General features: G+C 40.6%; 1 protein-coding gene across 1 annotated transcript in view; it reads right to left on the bottom strand.

Moving 5' to 3' along the window:
- Positions 1-5,216: 5,216 nt before the first annotated feature.
- The window catches only part of TMEM35 (transmembrane protein 35), a 14,506-nt gene continuing 960 nt past the window's right edge, over positions 5,217-18,762 (bottom strand). Inside the window, exon 2 of the mRNA XM_006869096.1 lies at positions 5,217-5,947. Coding sequence (XP_006869158.1) covers positions 5,564-5,947 — 384 coding nt within the window. The 3' untranslated portion in view covers positions 5,217-5,563. The remainder of the gene's footprint in view (positions 5,948-18,762) is intronic.

Here is an 18,762-nt window from a genome sequence, read left to right as displayed (position 1 = left end):
TACTGCATTTGTTCTATAGATAAACAAGTGTTAAACTATCATTAATCAGTCAAACATTTCCTTTTTTCCTTCCACCAAGACAGGAGCCATATCTGCCTATATTTCCAGCATTTAGTACAGTACCTATCATACAACAAGGACAAAATAAATTGACAACAATCCATGCAACAAAATCTACAGGTTAACTTCTCAGAAAGTCCTGGAACTAAACAGAAATAGAGAAGAAACACTCTAAGGTAACAATCATCAACTGAATTGGCCTCCTTGTTGTTGTGATGTTGTGGAGGGGAGAGGGATCAGGACCAAAACAGTAAGAGTACAGGAAACATAGCAAGCTTCATTCTTAAAATGGCTTTAACATTTTAAAACAAATTTAAATTTCAAAACACTCCAGCTAATGAACTTAGTCTTACTTTCTCAACTCCTCCTCAATTTTGCTTTTAATCTTTGTTTCTCACTTTATCAGTGCTAAGTTAAAACTGCATAGTTTAAAAGCCAAATAGGGGGGAAAAAAAGCCAACTAGGAGCCCAAGTTAAAGGTTTTCAGGTCAGAGAATGTTATTTACTTAATATTTATTCACTTGTTAAATAATTATTGAATATCAACTATATGCCAAGCACACTTCTAGGTACCAGGGATGTAATATTAAAAACACTCACAGTCCCTACTCCCATGACAACACAAAAATAAAGAAGTTAATAATGAATAGGAAAAAAAAAGTTACATCATAGAAAGGGCAGGGGAAGGGACTACTTTGGAATATATGGTCAGAGAAAGCCTGAGGTAACATTTAAGCTGAGATTTGAATGCCAACAAGGAAGGAACCATGCAAAAATCTGGTGGAATAGTAGTCATGGAGCAGAAAGAGTTTAATGTGCAAAAACTTTAAAACAAGGATAAGCTTTGCATGTTAAGCAGCTGCAATACAAGTGTGTGAAGACTGGTGTGCAAAAAAGGTAAAGGGTCGTGGGAAATAAATCAGAAAGGTTGTTGTTGTTAAATGCTGTCAAACTCATAACAACCCTATCTATACAGGATTTCCGAGGAGCAGCTAGTGGGTTTGAATCGGCAGCCTTGCAGTTCAAACCAACCTTGTGATCTATGGGTCGAAATCATACTGGGGCTTGCAAGGCAGATTAAGGCATTTGGATTTTAAGTGACATGGGAAGGGGGTAAGGGGAAGTTAAGAAGGGGAGAGATACCATCTTATTTAGCTGTTGTGTAAATAACAGAATGTTGGAGTCAAGGAGTGGGAATTAAAAGGGTTCCTGCAGAAATTCAGAAGAGATGATGGCAGTGTGAAGTAGACATTAGGTGTAACGGTGGAAGAGGTGGAAAATGTATTTGTGATGTATTCTGGAAGGAGATTGGGCAGGACGTGTTTAAAAAACCAGATGTAGGTAAAAAGAAAGAGAAATTAACATTGACTTCTACATGTTTGCGTTCAATTGAAAGCATGGTCTGAATTGGATTGAGCCAATTTCACCTTGTGGCTCTTCAGAATAATGCGCTGGACCACAAGGCCGGTTTGAATCGCAAGGCCGGCGGTTCAAACTCACCAGTCGCTTCTTGGAAATTCGATACAGGGTCGGTATGAGTCGGAACCGACTCGAAGGCACTTAACAACAACAATTCCACTTAGATGAGAACAGAGCAAAGGAGCAATATGTCCGTCTACCCAACCCAGCGCGAAGATCCAGGTTCCACGCTGTTTCCTAGGGACCTATAGCAAGATGGGATGATGGTAAGCAGTTTTAGACCCCATTCCTCAGAACCATCCCGTCGCTTCCCCAATATTCCTTTCACAGCCAGTCTCAGTGAATAGGGTGGGGGTGGGGTGGGGGCGAACATGACCACAAGCAGGGACCCACAAAACAGATTCCTGGGCTGCAGGAGAAACCAAACCCAACGACACCCGCAAATATTAGGAGATCCCCTTTGCTCTCGGAGTTCCCATTTCACGCAGTTTCAAAGTACCTTACCCAGCACTCTTAGGTTCCAAAGCGTCCAGTGCACTAAGGCCGCCTCACCGATTCAAATATGCCTGCTCCGCCCCGCGCATGCGCCTCTCGGGAGATCCAGGGGGCGGCAAAACAGAGCAGAGCGCTCTACTAAAGCCTAATTGGTTGGGTCACCCAGCTCAACGGCGCAAGGCGGTGCGAGGCGGCGCTTGCGTCAACGCTGACGTACATGCAATTACGGAGTGCGACTGACCCCATGAGCCGCAGTCAGGAGGCTTGTGGTGTGTGGGCGTAGCTATTGGAGTCAGCTGATTGGCTGGCATTTCCACTGCTCTAATAATGCTCACTTTTGTCGTTTTGCGTAAAAGCAGGGCGATTAGTATCTTGATTCTTAAAATTAACTGGTATATTAGAGTAAATCATTTTGCCCAAATGTCAGGATTTTGAAGCTGTAGGAAAATAAGCAAAATTCACAATAAAGTCAGCTTCTCTGGTGCTGGAGTCCTGGTGGGGCGCTGTAGATCGCACTTGATGTGGTTCAAAACCCATCAACTGCTCATCGGGAACCCTATACAGGGTCGCTATGAGTCGAAACCGATTTAACAGCATGCTAAGAACCGTGGTTAAAGTGCTGGACGCCAAGGAATACGGCAATCTTTTTTTTTTTTTTTTTTGGTAAAGATTTACAGTCTTGGAAACTATGAGGCAGTTCTACTCTGTCCTATAGTCTAGTGAGTTAAGGATGGTCAGTGGTTCGAATTCACCAACCTTTCTCGTGAGAAAGATAAAACTGTCTGCTTCTTGAACGTTGTTGTTAAGTGTTGTCACGTAGGTTCAAGCTCAGAGCGACCCTGGCAGGTATGGGGAAGTTCTGGCCTGCCGGCCATAAAAAACCCATGAACTTATTTGGTCTGGCCCTGCCAAGGCAATAGCAGTTCCAGCCATCATGTTGTTGTTGCTGCTGTTAAATGCTGTTGAATTGGTTCCGAGTCATAGCGACCCTGAATAGTTTCCGAGGAGCAGCTGGTGGGTTTGAACTGCCAACATTGTGGTTTGCAGTCCAGTGATGATCCTACAGCGCCACACCAGGAGTCCGCTGTATATATACTGTTGTTGTTGAGTGCTGTTGAGTCGGTTCCGACTCATAGTAATCCTGTAGGACAGAGTAGAAGTGCCCCATAGGATTTCCACATCTTTCTGCCAAAGAGCGGTTGGTAGGTTTGAATCACAGCAGGTCACTTTAACCACTGCACCACCAGGTCTTCCTGCAAATGGGTAAAGGACCCAGTTTTCAGCACTTTTTAATGTTAAGTCAGTTACCATTAAGTATTTGGAAACTCGAATTCATTAAGAAAAAAGTACTTAGTCTTCGGTGAAATCTCCAATCCTTTGAGAGTTCTTCATTTCCTACACACGATGGAGAGTGGTGTTTTTCCACTTCATAAATCTACTTGTTTTTAGAAATGAAATTTTCTCCTTACATGCGTATAGAAAAACTGCTCAGAATGAACACTGTGATTCGATTTCGTTGAGTACTGATTATTTTTCACAGGACAGATGAAGAACCAAAGATTAAATTGATGTATTTCAAAAAATCTGCAGTAGAAATGGCTGTTTACTGCATCTTACATTTATATGGTTTTCAGTGCTTTCATATACTAATTTACTCATGCATGAAAATTGAAATGGTGTTGACCCTTCAGTTATTTTCAATAGTAGCTGTTCTTCGTTATCTAGTAAAAGGAACTTCATCTTGAGTTGTTTTTCACACCTTTAATAATTCATAGACTCAACAAAATGTAAATTGGAAGGCACTTTAAGGTTTCAGTCATCTCCTTTTTTGTGTAGATGATCAAACTGGGACCCTGAGTGGTGAAATAAGGTGGCAACTTTTTGGCAGTGCAAGTGTAACTTTGCTTATTTGAGGATGCACAAGTAGCGAGATAATGACTTACTTTAATGTACTAGCATTTTTTTTTTTTCTGAAATCATTTCTCTACCTTCCCTTGGCATCATCTAATGAAACAGTACTCCTCAAACATAGAAACTGTATAGGAATCCCCAATCTATGGCTTTTCTTATGTACTGACATCACAGAAGTGTGTGACATTTAAATAAAATGGGAAAGTTGATAACCTCATTCCTAGGTGAGTTTTCTCCCCTTTTGTGTTTCTCCCTCACCCAGACTTAAATAAAGAGGGAGAGAGCCTGCCTGAATCCTTTGATATGACCCTTTCTTTCCAGAATTTTGGTGTTTGTCCAGACAGTTTGCTCCAAATTTCAAAAATTTTTATTTTGAAAGAATGAGAGAAATAAGACAGAGAGGTATCAATTACCAAGAACAATGACATTGAAGAAAATACAAGAATTCATATTCTCCACACACACAACCACCCACCCCTTCCCCCATCCCTGACACAATTATATTAAACCCATCAAAGCACATCATCTAACAAGGAGAAACAACAGTATATAATGAAGAAAGCAAATATTCATACTGCTCAATCCAACTAACCCTTATCAAATGTCCTTCCCCCAGCAAAACTCCACTCAGAATAATAAAGAGGTGAAAAGGAGACAACCTTGGAGGTGATTTGCAATTCTGCTTACACTCAGGAAGATTCAGTGAAGAATCAATAGGAGTAGTGACTCTGGTAAGGGAAACACTGGATACAACACCTATATCAAATTTCAGATGATTTACAAGAACAGCTAGGGTTTGAGATTCACAGACTTCCAGGAGGACTAATCCCTGCTCCCTCAAACACAACAGTGGAGCAGCTGTTAAATCCTGGTTAGTTACTGAGAACAGTGGAAGTGAGATAGCTTTTGGCTTGGGAAAATCCAAAAAAAAAAGGTGCATGGTAACAAACGTACTGCTTAGGTTTCTACTTGTAAGCAAAGGGGTTTGGGCTGAAGATTTGTATGTATCCCTTGTCTTAATTAAACTCAATATATAATATTTGAAATTTAAATAACTTGACATAGTGCCTAATTAATTTTCATATAACTCGGTGTCTCAAATTGAAGGAACATTTTGCTCAAGTGGTGAGTTTGTTTTCAGCATTATCTATTAAGGGATTTCCCCTCCATGCAAATACATAAAGTATTTTACATCAGAAATAGTAGGGCTATCTTTAGAGGAAGTTTATTTTGTTCTGCCTTTGCTGGAATCAATCTATAAAGGGAAGGATACCTATGCAGGAATAGTTCAAGACCAGAGTCTTCTCATCTGCATGTGTGTGTGTGTGTGTATACACAACACACACAGTAGTTAAATACATATCCCCACACATCATCTTATAGTCACATGCTTGCTGGAGTCCATCTCACAAATCCACTTCAATAGTAGCTGTATACATTTACATGCAGCAAGATGTGAGAATTGACCCCAAGTGATTAAAGGTGGTGCACATATGTCTATGTGGGGAGGTCATTTTATGGTATAGATGTATACAAGCCAATAGGGTCATTAACTTGCAGATTATATTTTCCCCTTTCCCCCAAGACAGATAAATCAAATGAGAAATACACACTGACATCTTCCTGGGTGTCATGGAGGCAACTTCCTGGAAGGTCCACTTTGTGTACTTTCATTTTCCTATGACACCTTCACTTTGCTCTGAGGAGCCTTTTCATATAAAGAGGGCTGTTCCTCAGCATTTCCCAGCAAGGACTTCTTCTCAGAAGACCGATCCTCAGGCTTGCGGGCAATTAGCAGACGGCAGGTAAGCAGGATTCCAAACACCAAGGCATGGGCATAGCGTTTGAGAGGATCACCAACCAGCTGGTGGAAGAAGAGCACAGCCAACACTAGCAAGAGTAGGAAGAAGTTGGCCACATCTTTGGGACGCCCAGGCACAAGGGTCATGACGATGCCACAGGCCACCTCAAGAGCTCCAATGCTTTTGCGGAGAAGAATGGAATTGATCCCCATTTTCTTCAGTAGAGGAAGGGCTCGCACGTAGCTCTTGTAAGCTCGTTTCTAGAGTGGGAATATCATAAGAAAATCACTGCATCAACTATGATTTGAACACTAGAATGAAGAAAACACAAGCAATATCCTTTTTTCCCACCACTCTCTTTCTACATCACCACGATTCTTTACTGTGCCCCTTAAATAAAAGCCTTGTAACTAAAATAAGCTAAAAGCAAGCCATGTCCTGAGATCCCTGGGATTTAAACCGTAGCAGCAACACAAAAGAGAATAAGGCAGAAGATTTGGTGGTACAGCTTTTGTTTTGTTATCTGATTATCATAAACAATTCTTAAGAATTTACAAGACAATTCACTTGGCCCATAAAAACTGGTGTTAGCCACATCCATATTTTCCAGTGCCTGTCTTGTCCAAACCTGAGTGTATATGAATACCAACCAAATTGAAACAGACCAGGCACAATATATACAAAACCTCACTAATTTAGATGTCCTTAATTTGGAATCTGTGATAATTCAGAAAAGAGCTGAGCTGAAGTTTACATTTGTAGAATCTATTAACAATTTTTAAGTGTTTGCTAGGCACAAACAAAAATAAAAATGTGTGCAAATGTTAGCCCCTTATATATATTTTACATATAGTAAGACAAAATCATTTTCATGTTCATTGAGGTAAATCCCCAGACCCTGGTTAATCTAATTCAAGTTCATTAATTTTAATTAAAAAGTATTTATTGAACACCTACTATGTGTTATGCGTTGGAGATACAGAGATGAATAAGACAAGGTCAAGAAGCTCTCGGTCTAGTGGGGGGAAACAGATACGTAAACAACATTATAAGGCAGCATGGTTAGTATTATATAATAGAGGTATGCACAAAGTCTAATGGTAGTCCAAAGGGAGACATAATAGGATAAAGTCGCAAGTTACTGGATAGATTACAAAGTAAAAAATATTATATATAGTGAATTTAGAGTAATAGATAAATCATATTGTTCACTCTTTCGGATTGTCCTGCTTCTCATTTTGAAGCAAACTGATGAGATTTTAACAAGTCTTGTTGGGATGTTCCACTATTTTGTTTTTACTAAGTATCCATTCATTCATTCAATATTTATAAAGTACATATTTGTGGTAGGCAGTGTACTAGGTGCTCTGGATGCAGAGCTCAATCATTCAAAGGCCCTGTCTTCCTGAAGCTTGAAGTTGCTAAGGGAAAGCACATAAATAGAAATGCAGACATGCAAAAAAAAAAGTTAGAAGTGATGGATAAAACTATGTCATGGGTACAGCAGAGATACACCAGAGGGACTGGAGTCAAATCTTAGATGAAGGTTGAGAAAAGCTGGAGTGGAATCTAAAAAGATAAGCAGGTACTTGCAAGATCATTAAGGGAGGAACAGACATTGCAGGCAAAAGCAGATCCTAAAGAACAAAGTGAACTGATGTCTTGATGGCACTGGCACAGTTCAGCACAGGTTGGAGAGGATGAGACCATCAGACAGGAGAGGCAGATATGAATCAGATTACAGAGAGCTACATCTGAGGGGTCTTCAAAAAGTTCATGGGAAAATTCCATTATCTTTTATTCCATTTTCCCACAAACTTTTTAAAGCCCCCTCATATGTTGTACTATGAAGCTGAATTCCCTTCTCCACGGAGGGGAGGAGGGAAGGGGCAACAGAATCAACTTGATTTTTAGGAAAATTCCACCAGAAATAGTGTGGAGGATGAATTGGGAGAGACATGCCTAGAAGCAAGGAGACCAATGAGAGATCTGAACTAGAGTAATCACAGTGAGAATGAAGGGCAAAGGGACAGAATTACGGATAGCTTAAATGCAAAAATCAAAAAAAAAACTTGGGAGTTTTGTTGGACACAAGAAGGGAGGAGTCAAGAACTATTCCCAAATCTCTAGTTCAGGTTTCTGAACAGATGGGTGTTGCCATTCACCAATTTTGAGCATGCAGCAGAGGTTGAAGGACAGGGAGCATAGGAGAATAAGAAATTCAAGTTTGTTTGTTTGTTTAGTTGAAGTATCTAGAAAACAAGTAAGTTGAGATGTCTGGTAAGCAGTGTAGTAAGAGTGGTCTGGGCTAAAGATACAGAATGTATCTTGGATAATATAAGAGTGGATAAGATTGCCCTGGGAGAGTAATACAGTGAGCAAATATCTGTGATAGAACATTTAAGCAATGAAGAGACAAAAAGGGGTATATAAAACAGACAGAAGAAAGTAAGTGGGAAACCAGAAGAGGTGGGGCCATGGAGGCCAAGAGGAGTTTCGAGAAGAGAATAGTCAAAAGTACCATATGCAAGACAAGTATTGTAAGAATCAGGCTGAAAGCACACTCACCCTCCAAGAGTTCCTGGCACTTAGAATAGAGTTCTACACACTCTAAATATGGAACAAATGTTAGTCTTTTTTTTTTTTTCTCACTTCTGGACGAATGAATGCACCTTTATTTCATGGATTAACTATCATGAGTGGTAGAAAACAATCCTCTCTGAGGACTGTTAAAAGACAGATGTTTTAGTGAGGAAAAGCATTGGTTTTGTATTCAAACATTCTTGATTTAAAATTCTAGTTCTACCATTTTCCAATTGAGTATGGGCAAATTACTTAAACTCTCTAGCCTCAGTTTCCTGAGCAGGGAAAGGACTTGATGAGGTGAGTGAAGCTACTTGCCTTGGGCGCAAAAGTTAAGGGGAAGCCCCAAAACTCATTGTTGTTGCTTTTGTTAAGTGCCATCAAGTTGGTTCCAACTCATGACAACCCTGTAGAGGGTTTCTGAGGCTGGATATCTTTGAGGGAGCACAAAGCCTCATCAAGGAGTGACTGGTGGGCTTGAACCACCAACCTTATAGTTTGCAGTCCAGTGTTTATCCTACAGAGCTACTGCACTTCCCAAATCTCATTAATCATAAATAATTTCAAAGATGAACAAAATATCAATAACTTAAATAAAGGCAGGATCTGCCCTCACACTTGCATGCCCTGCTTCCCTTTCTAATCCCTGCCCTGTCAGATCCTGACTATTTAAAATTTCACCTCCCCCTTTTCCCTACACTCTTCCTGAACACAACAAAGGAGCCCTGGTGGTGTAGTGGGTTAGTGTTAGTGTTAGTCATACTTCCTCCCTTTCTCTTCTTAGGGAAGATTCTGCATTTTCAGAGTGAAATTTAGAGAAAGGTTGACCAGTAGGTGGAGTGTAGCCCTGGGCTAAACTAAGCCAGACTTCTGCAGAGCTGAGTTGAGGATTAGGATATCTAGTGATGGAGAAAAGTCTCTCCTTTACTCTCTCACTAATAACATAGATACAACTTGCCCACTTCCCTCTCCCTCTTCACTCTGGTGATGGTAGCAGGGGGGTATTAGGGAAAGTTATCTAGACTCAGGAAACTTCCTTAATACTCTTAAGTAAGGACCATTTCTAATTAACAATACAAATCTTCCCATGAGGCAACTTCTAAACCCTAAGTGTAAGCTTCTGACATGATGAACACAGGAGGCAAGATGAGTCTTTTGTAGTCAGTTCTGAGCCAAGACTTCCAGATACTGGCTGAATTGTTCCTTTTGGGGTGGTGGTGGGGGGTGAGGGCTAACCACCTATGAGAGTCCTAGTGTGACACTGTAGGATAAGCACTGAACTGCTAACTCCAAGGTGGGTAGTTCAAATCCACCAGTTGCTCCTCAGAAACCCTATCCAGGGTGGCTGTGAGTCGGAACAGACTTGATGGCACTTAACAACAACCACCACCCATCATTCAAGAATAGACTCTTATCTATGTTATTGTTGTTGTTTTAAGTTTTGTTGAATAGGTTCCGACTCAGAGACCCTGTATAGGGTTTCTGAGGAGCAGCTAGTGGGTTTGAACTGCCAACCTTGTGGTTTGCAGTCCAGTGCTGATCCTATAGTGCCACACCAGGAGTCCTTATCTCTACTACTGTGGAATCTGTAACCCTAAGACCAAATTCTAGGTTTTTAAATCAAGTTCTTACAACTTCAGTGGTCTTTTTAGTCTCCATTTGGTATAACTGCATATTATGTTCTGAGTTGTTTAGTTAACATCTTAAACTTCAGCTGTGGGTGTTTTTACACAGCTGTGACCTCTTTGTTTCCTCATTTTCTCAAGAGGAAACTGCATGTGGATAAGTCAGTTAATCAAATCCTTAGTTCAAAACTGAGTAGGTACAGATAACAACTACTCTCCAGGATTCCAGACAAGCAATATTTAATTTGTCAGAGATAGGGTTAAGCTTGGATGGGTCTTGACATTGTAGGAAGCCTTTCATTTTTGCCTCTGTGGAATAGGATGGGCACATCAAAATAACCCTACTATTGCGAATCCTATCATTAATACTGGGGTTCTGGTGTGGCGCTGTAGGATAAGCACTCAACCATACGGTATGTTTGAATCACAAATGTCGGCAGTTCAAATTCACCAGTCACTCCTTGGAAACCCTATAGAGGGTTTGACTAGCTGGTGGGTTTGAACCTCCAACCTTGCATTTATCAGTCCAGTGGTTATCCTATAGTGCCACAAGAGGACTCCAAGTAGGCCATCCCAAGTCTAACAATGGAAGTGTCCCATATCTTGATACTACAGTAATGAGGCCTTGAAATACCTTAATTGTACTGATAGTAAGAGTAAAGAGAGTTGACTGGTTGACTCCAAAAAAACTCCTGCGTTTTTATAATGTTAACTCTGTTTCCTTTCCTCTGGAAAAACCCAGATCCCACACCATAATTTCCTTATAGAAGGACAGGAAAGAGAAGGGTTCAATCAAACATTGCAAATCCCCTCCATCAAAGGCAATCATATTTTTGGACAGAAACTTAAACTAAATTCACATTTTAGTTTTGCCCCCAAATTGCTTAATGAATGTTACTAGTAGCTTATTACCTCAATTTCTCTTTATGGAAATTAAAAGCCCATTTAGGAGAATCAGTGAAAAAAGCATAGCATCAATCGAGGGTCACAAACACATTTTATTGTTAATGAACCACACAATTAGAAATTCATACATTTACAGGTCACAGTAATGATTTTAATGGTAAGAGTGATGAATCAAGCAGGTTAATTCTTGTGGAACGAGAAGATGTGAGTCAGACATGAATCACAACCATATGGAGCCTTTCTTGAGTCATATGATTTTTTTGTTTGTTATTTACCCTTCATGACATCTCAGGGTCTATGCTATCATATCAATGACATTAAACATGAACAGCTCAAAATCATAAAATTATATTCATCTTTAGTTACAATTAATATCTAGCCCAAGCCAGAAAATGGGACAAAATTGGAACAAAGGACAAGTGCATTATGTCCAGTAAGTCACATATATGAAATAGGTAACAGAAAAAAGATTTTGGCTAATAAACTGAAGATTCATTTATAGAACGTTAAAAAACCATGTAAAACTAAGCTATGATATTAGAATGATAATAATTACCCTTGGGGGAAGGGGTTGTTGTTGTTGTTGTTAAGTGCCATCAAGTCTATTCTGACCCATAGTGACCCTGAATAGGGTTTCCGAGGAGCAGCTGGGGAGCTTGAACTGCTGACCTTGCGGTACAAACTGACTTTGCAGTCCAGCTCATTAACCCACAGAGCCACACCTGGAAAAGGTTACACTGGAGGTTTACTGACGGTTCTGTTCTTTGCTATAGGGATATAGGTACTGATTACATGGGAATGCTCTGAAAATTCATTGAGCTATACACTTATGTGCACGTTTCAGTGTTGTCTGTTTATATTTTCATAATTTTTACAGATTAAAATAAAGCAGATTTTGACCAAAGTACACAGCCTAGTTTTTCTCTTAGACCATAGAGCCTACCCTCTTGTTGTTGCTAAGTGCCATTAAATTGATTCTGACCCATAGCAACCCTGTATAAGGTTTCTGGGGAGCAGCTGGTGGGTTCAAACTGCTGACCTTGTGGTTTGCAGTCCAGTGCTGATCTTACAACACAACACCAGGAGTCCAAAGCCTACATAAATGCTGCAAAATTTACTGACTCAAGTGTGATTTTCCTGAATCTCCATAGGAAAAAGAAGATCACATATCAATCACAGATCCGTTTTGTTTTGTTTTGTTTTTTCACTTGAGGTTTGGGTCAAAGTTTACAGAGCAAATTAACTTTCCATTAAACAATTCATACACATTTTGTTTCATTACACCAATTGCAAAGTTCACAATGTAACAGCACTCTTCTACTTGCTCCATTCCCATTTCCATTTGTCCATTTTTCCTATCCTTTCCTGTGTTCTGAACTTTGTCCCTGGGCAAATGCTGCTCTTTTGATCTCATAGAATCTCACTGATGTTCTTTTTTTTACCTTATAGGCCTGTCCAGGAGTCCTGGTGGCATTCTGGTATGGTGCTATATGATAAGCACTCAACTGGTAACCACAAGGTTGGTGGTTCAAACCCACCAGCCACTCCTCGGAAACCCCATTCAGCACTGCTATAAGTCAGAACCAACTGGAAAGCATTTAACAACAGCAACAGCAAAGGATACCTGGTGGTATAGTGGGTTATGTGTTGGGCTGCTAACTACAAGATCAGCAGTTTGAATACACCAGGTGCTCCTCAGGAGAAAGATGAGGTTTTCTGCTCCCATAAAGATGTATAGCCCCAGAAACACTACACAGGGTCACGATGAGTCAGACCAATTTGAGAGCAATTAACAACAACAACAACATAGGCCTATCTATTATTTAGCTGAAAGTTGAGCCATGGGGATGAATTCAGTTCCAAGATTGAAGGGAGTCTAACGGTCATAGTCTTGGGGGTTCTACCAGTCTATATCAGACCAGTAAGTCTGATCTTTTATAATTTTGAGTTTTGTCCAACATCTTTCTCCCACTCTGTCCCGGACCTTCTACTGTAATCCCAACCAGAGCAGTAGGTAGTGGTAGCCAGGCACCATCTACTTCTTCTGATCTCAGGGTAGTAGAGGCTGAGAGGTTCATGTGGTCCTTTAGCCCTTTGGACTAACTGTTTCCAGGCATCCTTGATTTTCTTTACTCCAGATGGGAGAGAGCAGTAGTTATATTTACATGGCTACTCACAAGCTTTTTTTTAAGACCTCAGTTGCTACTCACCAAAGTTGGATGCAGAACATTGTCTTTGTGGGCTATGTTATAACAATTGACCTTGGTGTCCCCAGACTATGGTCCTGAGCCCCCCATGCCTAAGGACTCATTACCTCAAGGTGTTTGGTTATGGCTTAGAAATTTTCATAACTTTGCTCCCTGTATACTTTACTATGATGCTCTGATGTGGCACTGTGGGTTAATGGGGTGTACTTCAAGGTTGTTTAGATCCATAAGGTTGGTGGTTCAAGCTCACCAGCCACTCCTCAGAAACCCTATAATGGATAGCTATGGGTTGGAACTGACTCTATGGCACTTAACAACAACAACAACATGCTTTATTATATCCATGGATATATTTACAGTACATGTAAGTACGCATATAATACAAATGGTGTAGTCCCATTTGCCTTCCCACACCTGTTCAACTTGTGTGTCTATCTATATACCCACTGTAGATTGTTATTACTGTTATTGAAAGATTAATATGTAATTGTGTTTATCTTTGTTGCTTTTAACTCTTGTGCTCCTCCCAATGTCTTCCTTTGTTGTTGTTGTTGTTGAGGACTGTCCTTTGCCTTGATCATTTTGTGCTGATCTCCCATTATTGTATATTGCCTTTTCCTTCACACAAGTTAATAGTGTCTACTCTCCAGTTGGTGTCCTGGTGTGGTGCTGTGGGCTAATGCGCTGGACTGCAAAGTCGGTTTGAATCACAAGGTCAGCGGTCCAAGCTCACTAGCTATTCCTCGGAAATGCTGTGGGTTGGATCAAACTCGATGGCACTTAACAACAACAACATTCTCCAGTTAGTGATTTACCTTCACTTCACTTCCCACCCCTGGTAAACTTCAAAGAGTGTTTCTGTGTGTAAACCTTTTCTAGACTTTTCATAACAGTGATCTCATACAATATTTGTGCTTTTGTGATTGACTGTTTCACTCAGCATAACCTCTGCCAGGTTCATTTATCTTACAAAGTGTATTGCAAACTCAGCATTATTCTTAAACATTGCATAGTAGTCCATTGTATGTAAGTACCATAGTTTGTTTATCCATTAATTTATTGATGTACACTGAAGTTGTTTCCATCTTTTTGCTATTGCTCTGTGATGAACATGGGTGTGCTATGGGATAAAGCACTAGACCACAAGGTCAGTTTGAACCATGAAATCAGCAGTTCAAATTCACCAGCCACTCCTTGGAAACCCTACATAGGGTCGCTATGAGTCGGAACCGACTTGATGGCACTTACCAACAATAACAACACATAGCTGGTAGCGGGATTGCTGATATCCTTTTTTCTTTTTTTAATGCAATAGAAGCCATAGAATATTTAATTGCCAAATATTCATATGAATCATAGATAGCTTTTAGTAATATCTATTTTTTACTTGAATATAATGCCCTCCTAAACAAGGAGCTCTGGTAGCGTAGTGGTTACGAATCGGACTGCGAACCTTAAGGTCAGCGGTTCGAAACTATCAGCCGCTCCATGGGAGAAAGATGAGGCTTTCTACTCCCATAAAGATTTACACCCTCGGAAACCCTGTACAGGGTCGCTATGGGTCGGAACCGACTCGACGGCACTTAACAACACAACAACACAAACAGGAAGTTGGAGTCCTGGTGTGGTACTGTGGATTAATGTGCCAGACTGCAATGCCATTTGAACTGCAAGGTCAGCGGTTCAAGCTCACTAGCTGCTCCTTGGAAATCCTATACAGGGTCGCTATGGGTTGGCACTGACTCAATGGCACTTAGCAACAACAAAGAGGAAGTTGGCAAGCCTGGTTTTACTAACTGAAGTGGCTCTATCCCAGATTGTGTCTTAGGACAGAAGAGTCTGGCTTCCACTTTTAGTAAAAACTTCTCTGAAAAGCAGCTTTTGGCTAAGTTCAGAGACCACAAGTTCTCTGGCATTGACTCCAATGTACAAGTATAGTTTTGCTTGTGATGGCTAACTGTGTGAACTAAGAAAAATCACTTCATATCTCATGGTCTCAGTTTCCTCTCTAAGGGGATAAAACACTGTTCCAACTCAGACAGCAAGCAGGTCTAAGCATCGGTAAATTACTGTCTTATTATCTAGTTGGAAAGCAGTGAGTATCAGTGATTGGAAACAAGAAAGATTACCTATGAACATTAAATAAATTGCCCAAACATATCAAGGGTGTTTCCTATGGTTACACATATAGGAGGGCATTTAACTACAGGCAAGCAAATAAGTCAAATCAACAAAGAAGCAAAGAAGTTTGGACTTGTCCAGTTGTCCTCAGGGCCAAAATCATTGTGACCATTTTTTATGTGACCATCCGTGTGCTTATAGGATGAAACCACCGCTACAAAGAGTATGAATACCAAATTTAGAGCAAGTCAGCCAACCATAGTATGTTCCTAGTTACTACATAGAAAACTACCAAGCACTTTAAGTGCTGTCTCCCAATTTCAAGTACATTCATGATGACATTTAGCTAAGGGAGTGATTGGTCATGGTGAATTCACATGAGATTTAGGGTACTCTGGTGCAGTGGGTTAATGCGCTAGACTGCAAAGTCTGTTTGAACCACAAGGTCAGTGGTTCAAGTTCACCAGCCGCTCCTCAGAAACCCTATACAGGGTCGTTATGAGTCAGAACTGACTCAGCAGCATTTAACAAGAACAACATATTGATACTTGTCAGATCTAGAGGAAATATGGGCAACACATGAGAATTAGGCACCTCAGAGATGTTTCTGACAGTTCTTTTCTTTCTTTCTTTTTCTTTTTTTTCCTGACAGTTCTTAATGGGGTCTACTATGCTAATTCCACAGCAGCAAGTGAGGATTCTTCATTGTTAGCTGACTGCATGAAGTCTGTGTGCCAGGGTTCAGGAGACTAGCATCTGGCTCTTCTAAATGCCTGCTTTAATTACCTTTAGACATTCAAATGAGTCAGGAACCCATTAAATAAAAACAACCAGTTATTATAACCAAGAACATTTCTTAAACACTGACTCTATTCAAACACTGTACTTGATGTTTTCATATGTTATCTCAGTTAATATTCACAATAACCTTGTAAGACAAGTATTATTTCCATTTTACAGATGAGAAAATGGAGCCACCAAGCACACCAGGACTCAAACACAGGATGTGTGACTCCAAAGCTTTTACTCTTTCCACTAACCTTTCCCGGCTTCCTCAATGGAGACAAGAAAGAAATACATAGTCATTTGGCTAATTGGTTTTCAGTAGCAATTCTCTATGAAGGGTATCAAACATATGCCTAAAACTAATAAGTCTAGAACAAGGGAAAAATAATTAGCACACGCACACAAAAAAAATCTGTTTCAAAGTAAAACCCCCCAAAATGGGTTGGTGTAAATAAACTGGTCAAGAAAAAAAAGAAAAAGAAAAAAAGGAGCAAGAATGTTCCAGATATTTTCAAATATCTAAAAAACTAAACCAAAATAGTTAAAACTATTAATCATCCCTTTACTGGAAATGTGGTCATGGACTTGGTTTCTAACTCTTAACAATAACTTACCTATGATGACCTTAAGTAAGTCATTAAACTTGCTGTTTCAGTTTGTTTTTGTTAAGTGCCCTCAAAGTGACCCTGTATAGAGTTTCTGAGGAGCGGTTGGTGGGTTTAAACAATATACCTTGTGGTTAGCAGTCTAGTGCTTATCCTATAGCATCAACCACTTTATCCATCAGTAAAATAAGAATAACTAATCAAATAAATCACCTCAGAGATGTTTTAAAGAACAGCTAATCTTAAAAGAGCAACAGCAACAATACTTTGATATCTTACAAGAAAAGCCAACTGCAGTCAGTACATGACTAACCCCGTCAATGCAAGGGAATCACTCCTAAATGGAAAACAAAAAATCCCAGACAATCATCCCAATTTATCTAGGGTTGAAGTTCTGAGGGTTTGTGTAGCCCCCTTCTAAGAGAGAGAAAAAAAAAAGGCTCCAGAACTACATAATCAAGAACCAATCCGAGAAATCTGAAGGGTGGTAAGCAGCCAAAACAACGCTACAACGACTCGTTCATTCACCTATCCATTCAAGAAATATGTATTGAGCATCTTCTTTGTACTAGAACTGCATCCCCCACCCCTTTCCTATGGATTAAGAATAAAGTTGAACCAAGCCCAGGGACTATGCAGGAGGGGCTCTGGAAAAGGCCAGTCTGAAAATTATCTTATGCCTTATGCCACTGTGAAATCTACCTTGCCAGTTAGATGTAGTCTTACATTCCCTCCAAATGCCCTGGAACACAAGCGTGTACACACACAAACACACAAAATGGTTCTATACTGCTGTATTAGATTAGATTTATTTAAATATGTCCCTTTGTATGATATGAATTCTTAGTATTTTTTTCTTCTGCTTCTCATTAGACTATAATAGATCACTCCACTCCTGAGGAAAAAGCCTCCTGTAAATCCATTTGTGGTCAGTCCTCCTCTGAGTTCCTGCCAAGCTCTAGGAAGCTTCTCGGTGACTCCATCTTAGTTGGATTACCTGCAGAGCCTAACACAGTCCTTAGGGTGCAGCTTGGGGGGCCTCTACAGCAGTTGATAAGGGTCTGGAGTATATAAGCTCAAACCCTGAAACAGAAGCCAGAGCTGCCTGCAGACATTTTCTGAGCATCTACAATTTGCCAATTTTCATATACTGAAGAAGAATACTCTGTCCCTAAGGGCAGGGAGAGCTGAAAATGACTACACACACACAAATACTTAAGCATATGTATACCTGAAAAGTAAAGAGAAGCAAAACCATATTCATTCGTTTACAGTCTGTTTATAATATTCAACTACTACCACCAGGATTACAATATAGTGGAATTTCCCATTTACCTTGTCTCTGCCTCTACCCTATTTGAACCCTTTGAGGCCTTCTGTTTCCCCACCCTCCACTGCCTCCCCAGTGCAGGCTGCTTTGGATACTCATTTTGACCTGGTTTCAATTCCATCTGGTCAAACGTGCTGGGAGGATGGGAGGGGAAAAGGAGAGAAGCACATTAGGATTTACCAGTGGGGCTAGAGCTGAACTCTTGAGTCCCAGTCACCCTTCCCCTGCCCCAGGGGTAAGGGAAACATAGAAAGCATCAGTTTAGACCTTCAAAAGAAGCCAGAGATGCCTGCAAACATTTTCTGAGCATCTACAATTTGCTGGTTTCCATTCATTTGTAGCTCACATCTAGGGGTCCAGGAAGGATCTACAATGGGCACCAGAAGAGCTAGTTATTTCTCTCAATGTGTGGGGCCATCTTCCCTGCCTGGGCCCTAACAGGAGTCCCTCTTGCTTGCCTCTTCTCTCTCTCCTTGTGTTTCCCCTCCTAAGCTCCTTTCCTTCTTGACCTTGAGAGCCCAGCCATTACTAGCAGCCTGGCAAAGGCAGTGAGAAGCATGTTCCCTGGAGCTGGAGCTGGAGCTGGAGCAGGAAAATGAAGAAACAAAGTGACAGGGAGAGAGGCAAGAGTCAGAAAGTGCTGGAAACATCCCTCAGCCTTCTCCTAGTACTCCACAGCATAAGAGCAAGTCCTCAAATCACGTCTGACTGAAGTGAGCAGCCCAGCCCCCAGGTTGCAGAGATGTTTTGGCCAGTCACCTCTGGTGATTCCTACTCTGCAGAGGGGAAAACCTGCAGAGGGCCTGGCCATAAGCATCCACAGGAGACAAAGTAGGGATTACAGACTGGTTTGCAGCAGAGAAAAGGCAGATTTTGAAGATTTTGCAAATTAAGGGGGAAAAATGTATATAT

The sequence above is a fragment of the Chrysochloris asiatica genome, unplaced genomic scaffold (genome assembly GCF_000296735.1).
Source record: "Chrysochloris asiatica unplaced genomic scaffold, ChrAsi1.0 scaffold00126, whole genome shotgun sequence".
Classification (NCBI taxonomy): domain Eukaryota; kingdom Metazoa; phylum Chordata; class Mammalia; order Afrosoricida; family Chrysochloridae; genus Chrysochloris; species Chrysochloris asiatica.
The sequence above is the reverse complement of the archived record's forward strand: the minus strand, read 5'-3'. Positions and strand labels throughout refer to the sequence as shown.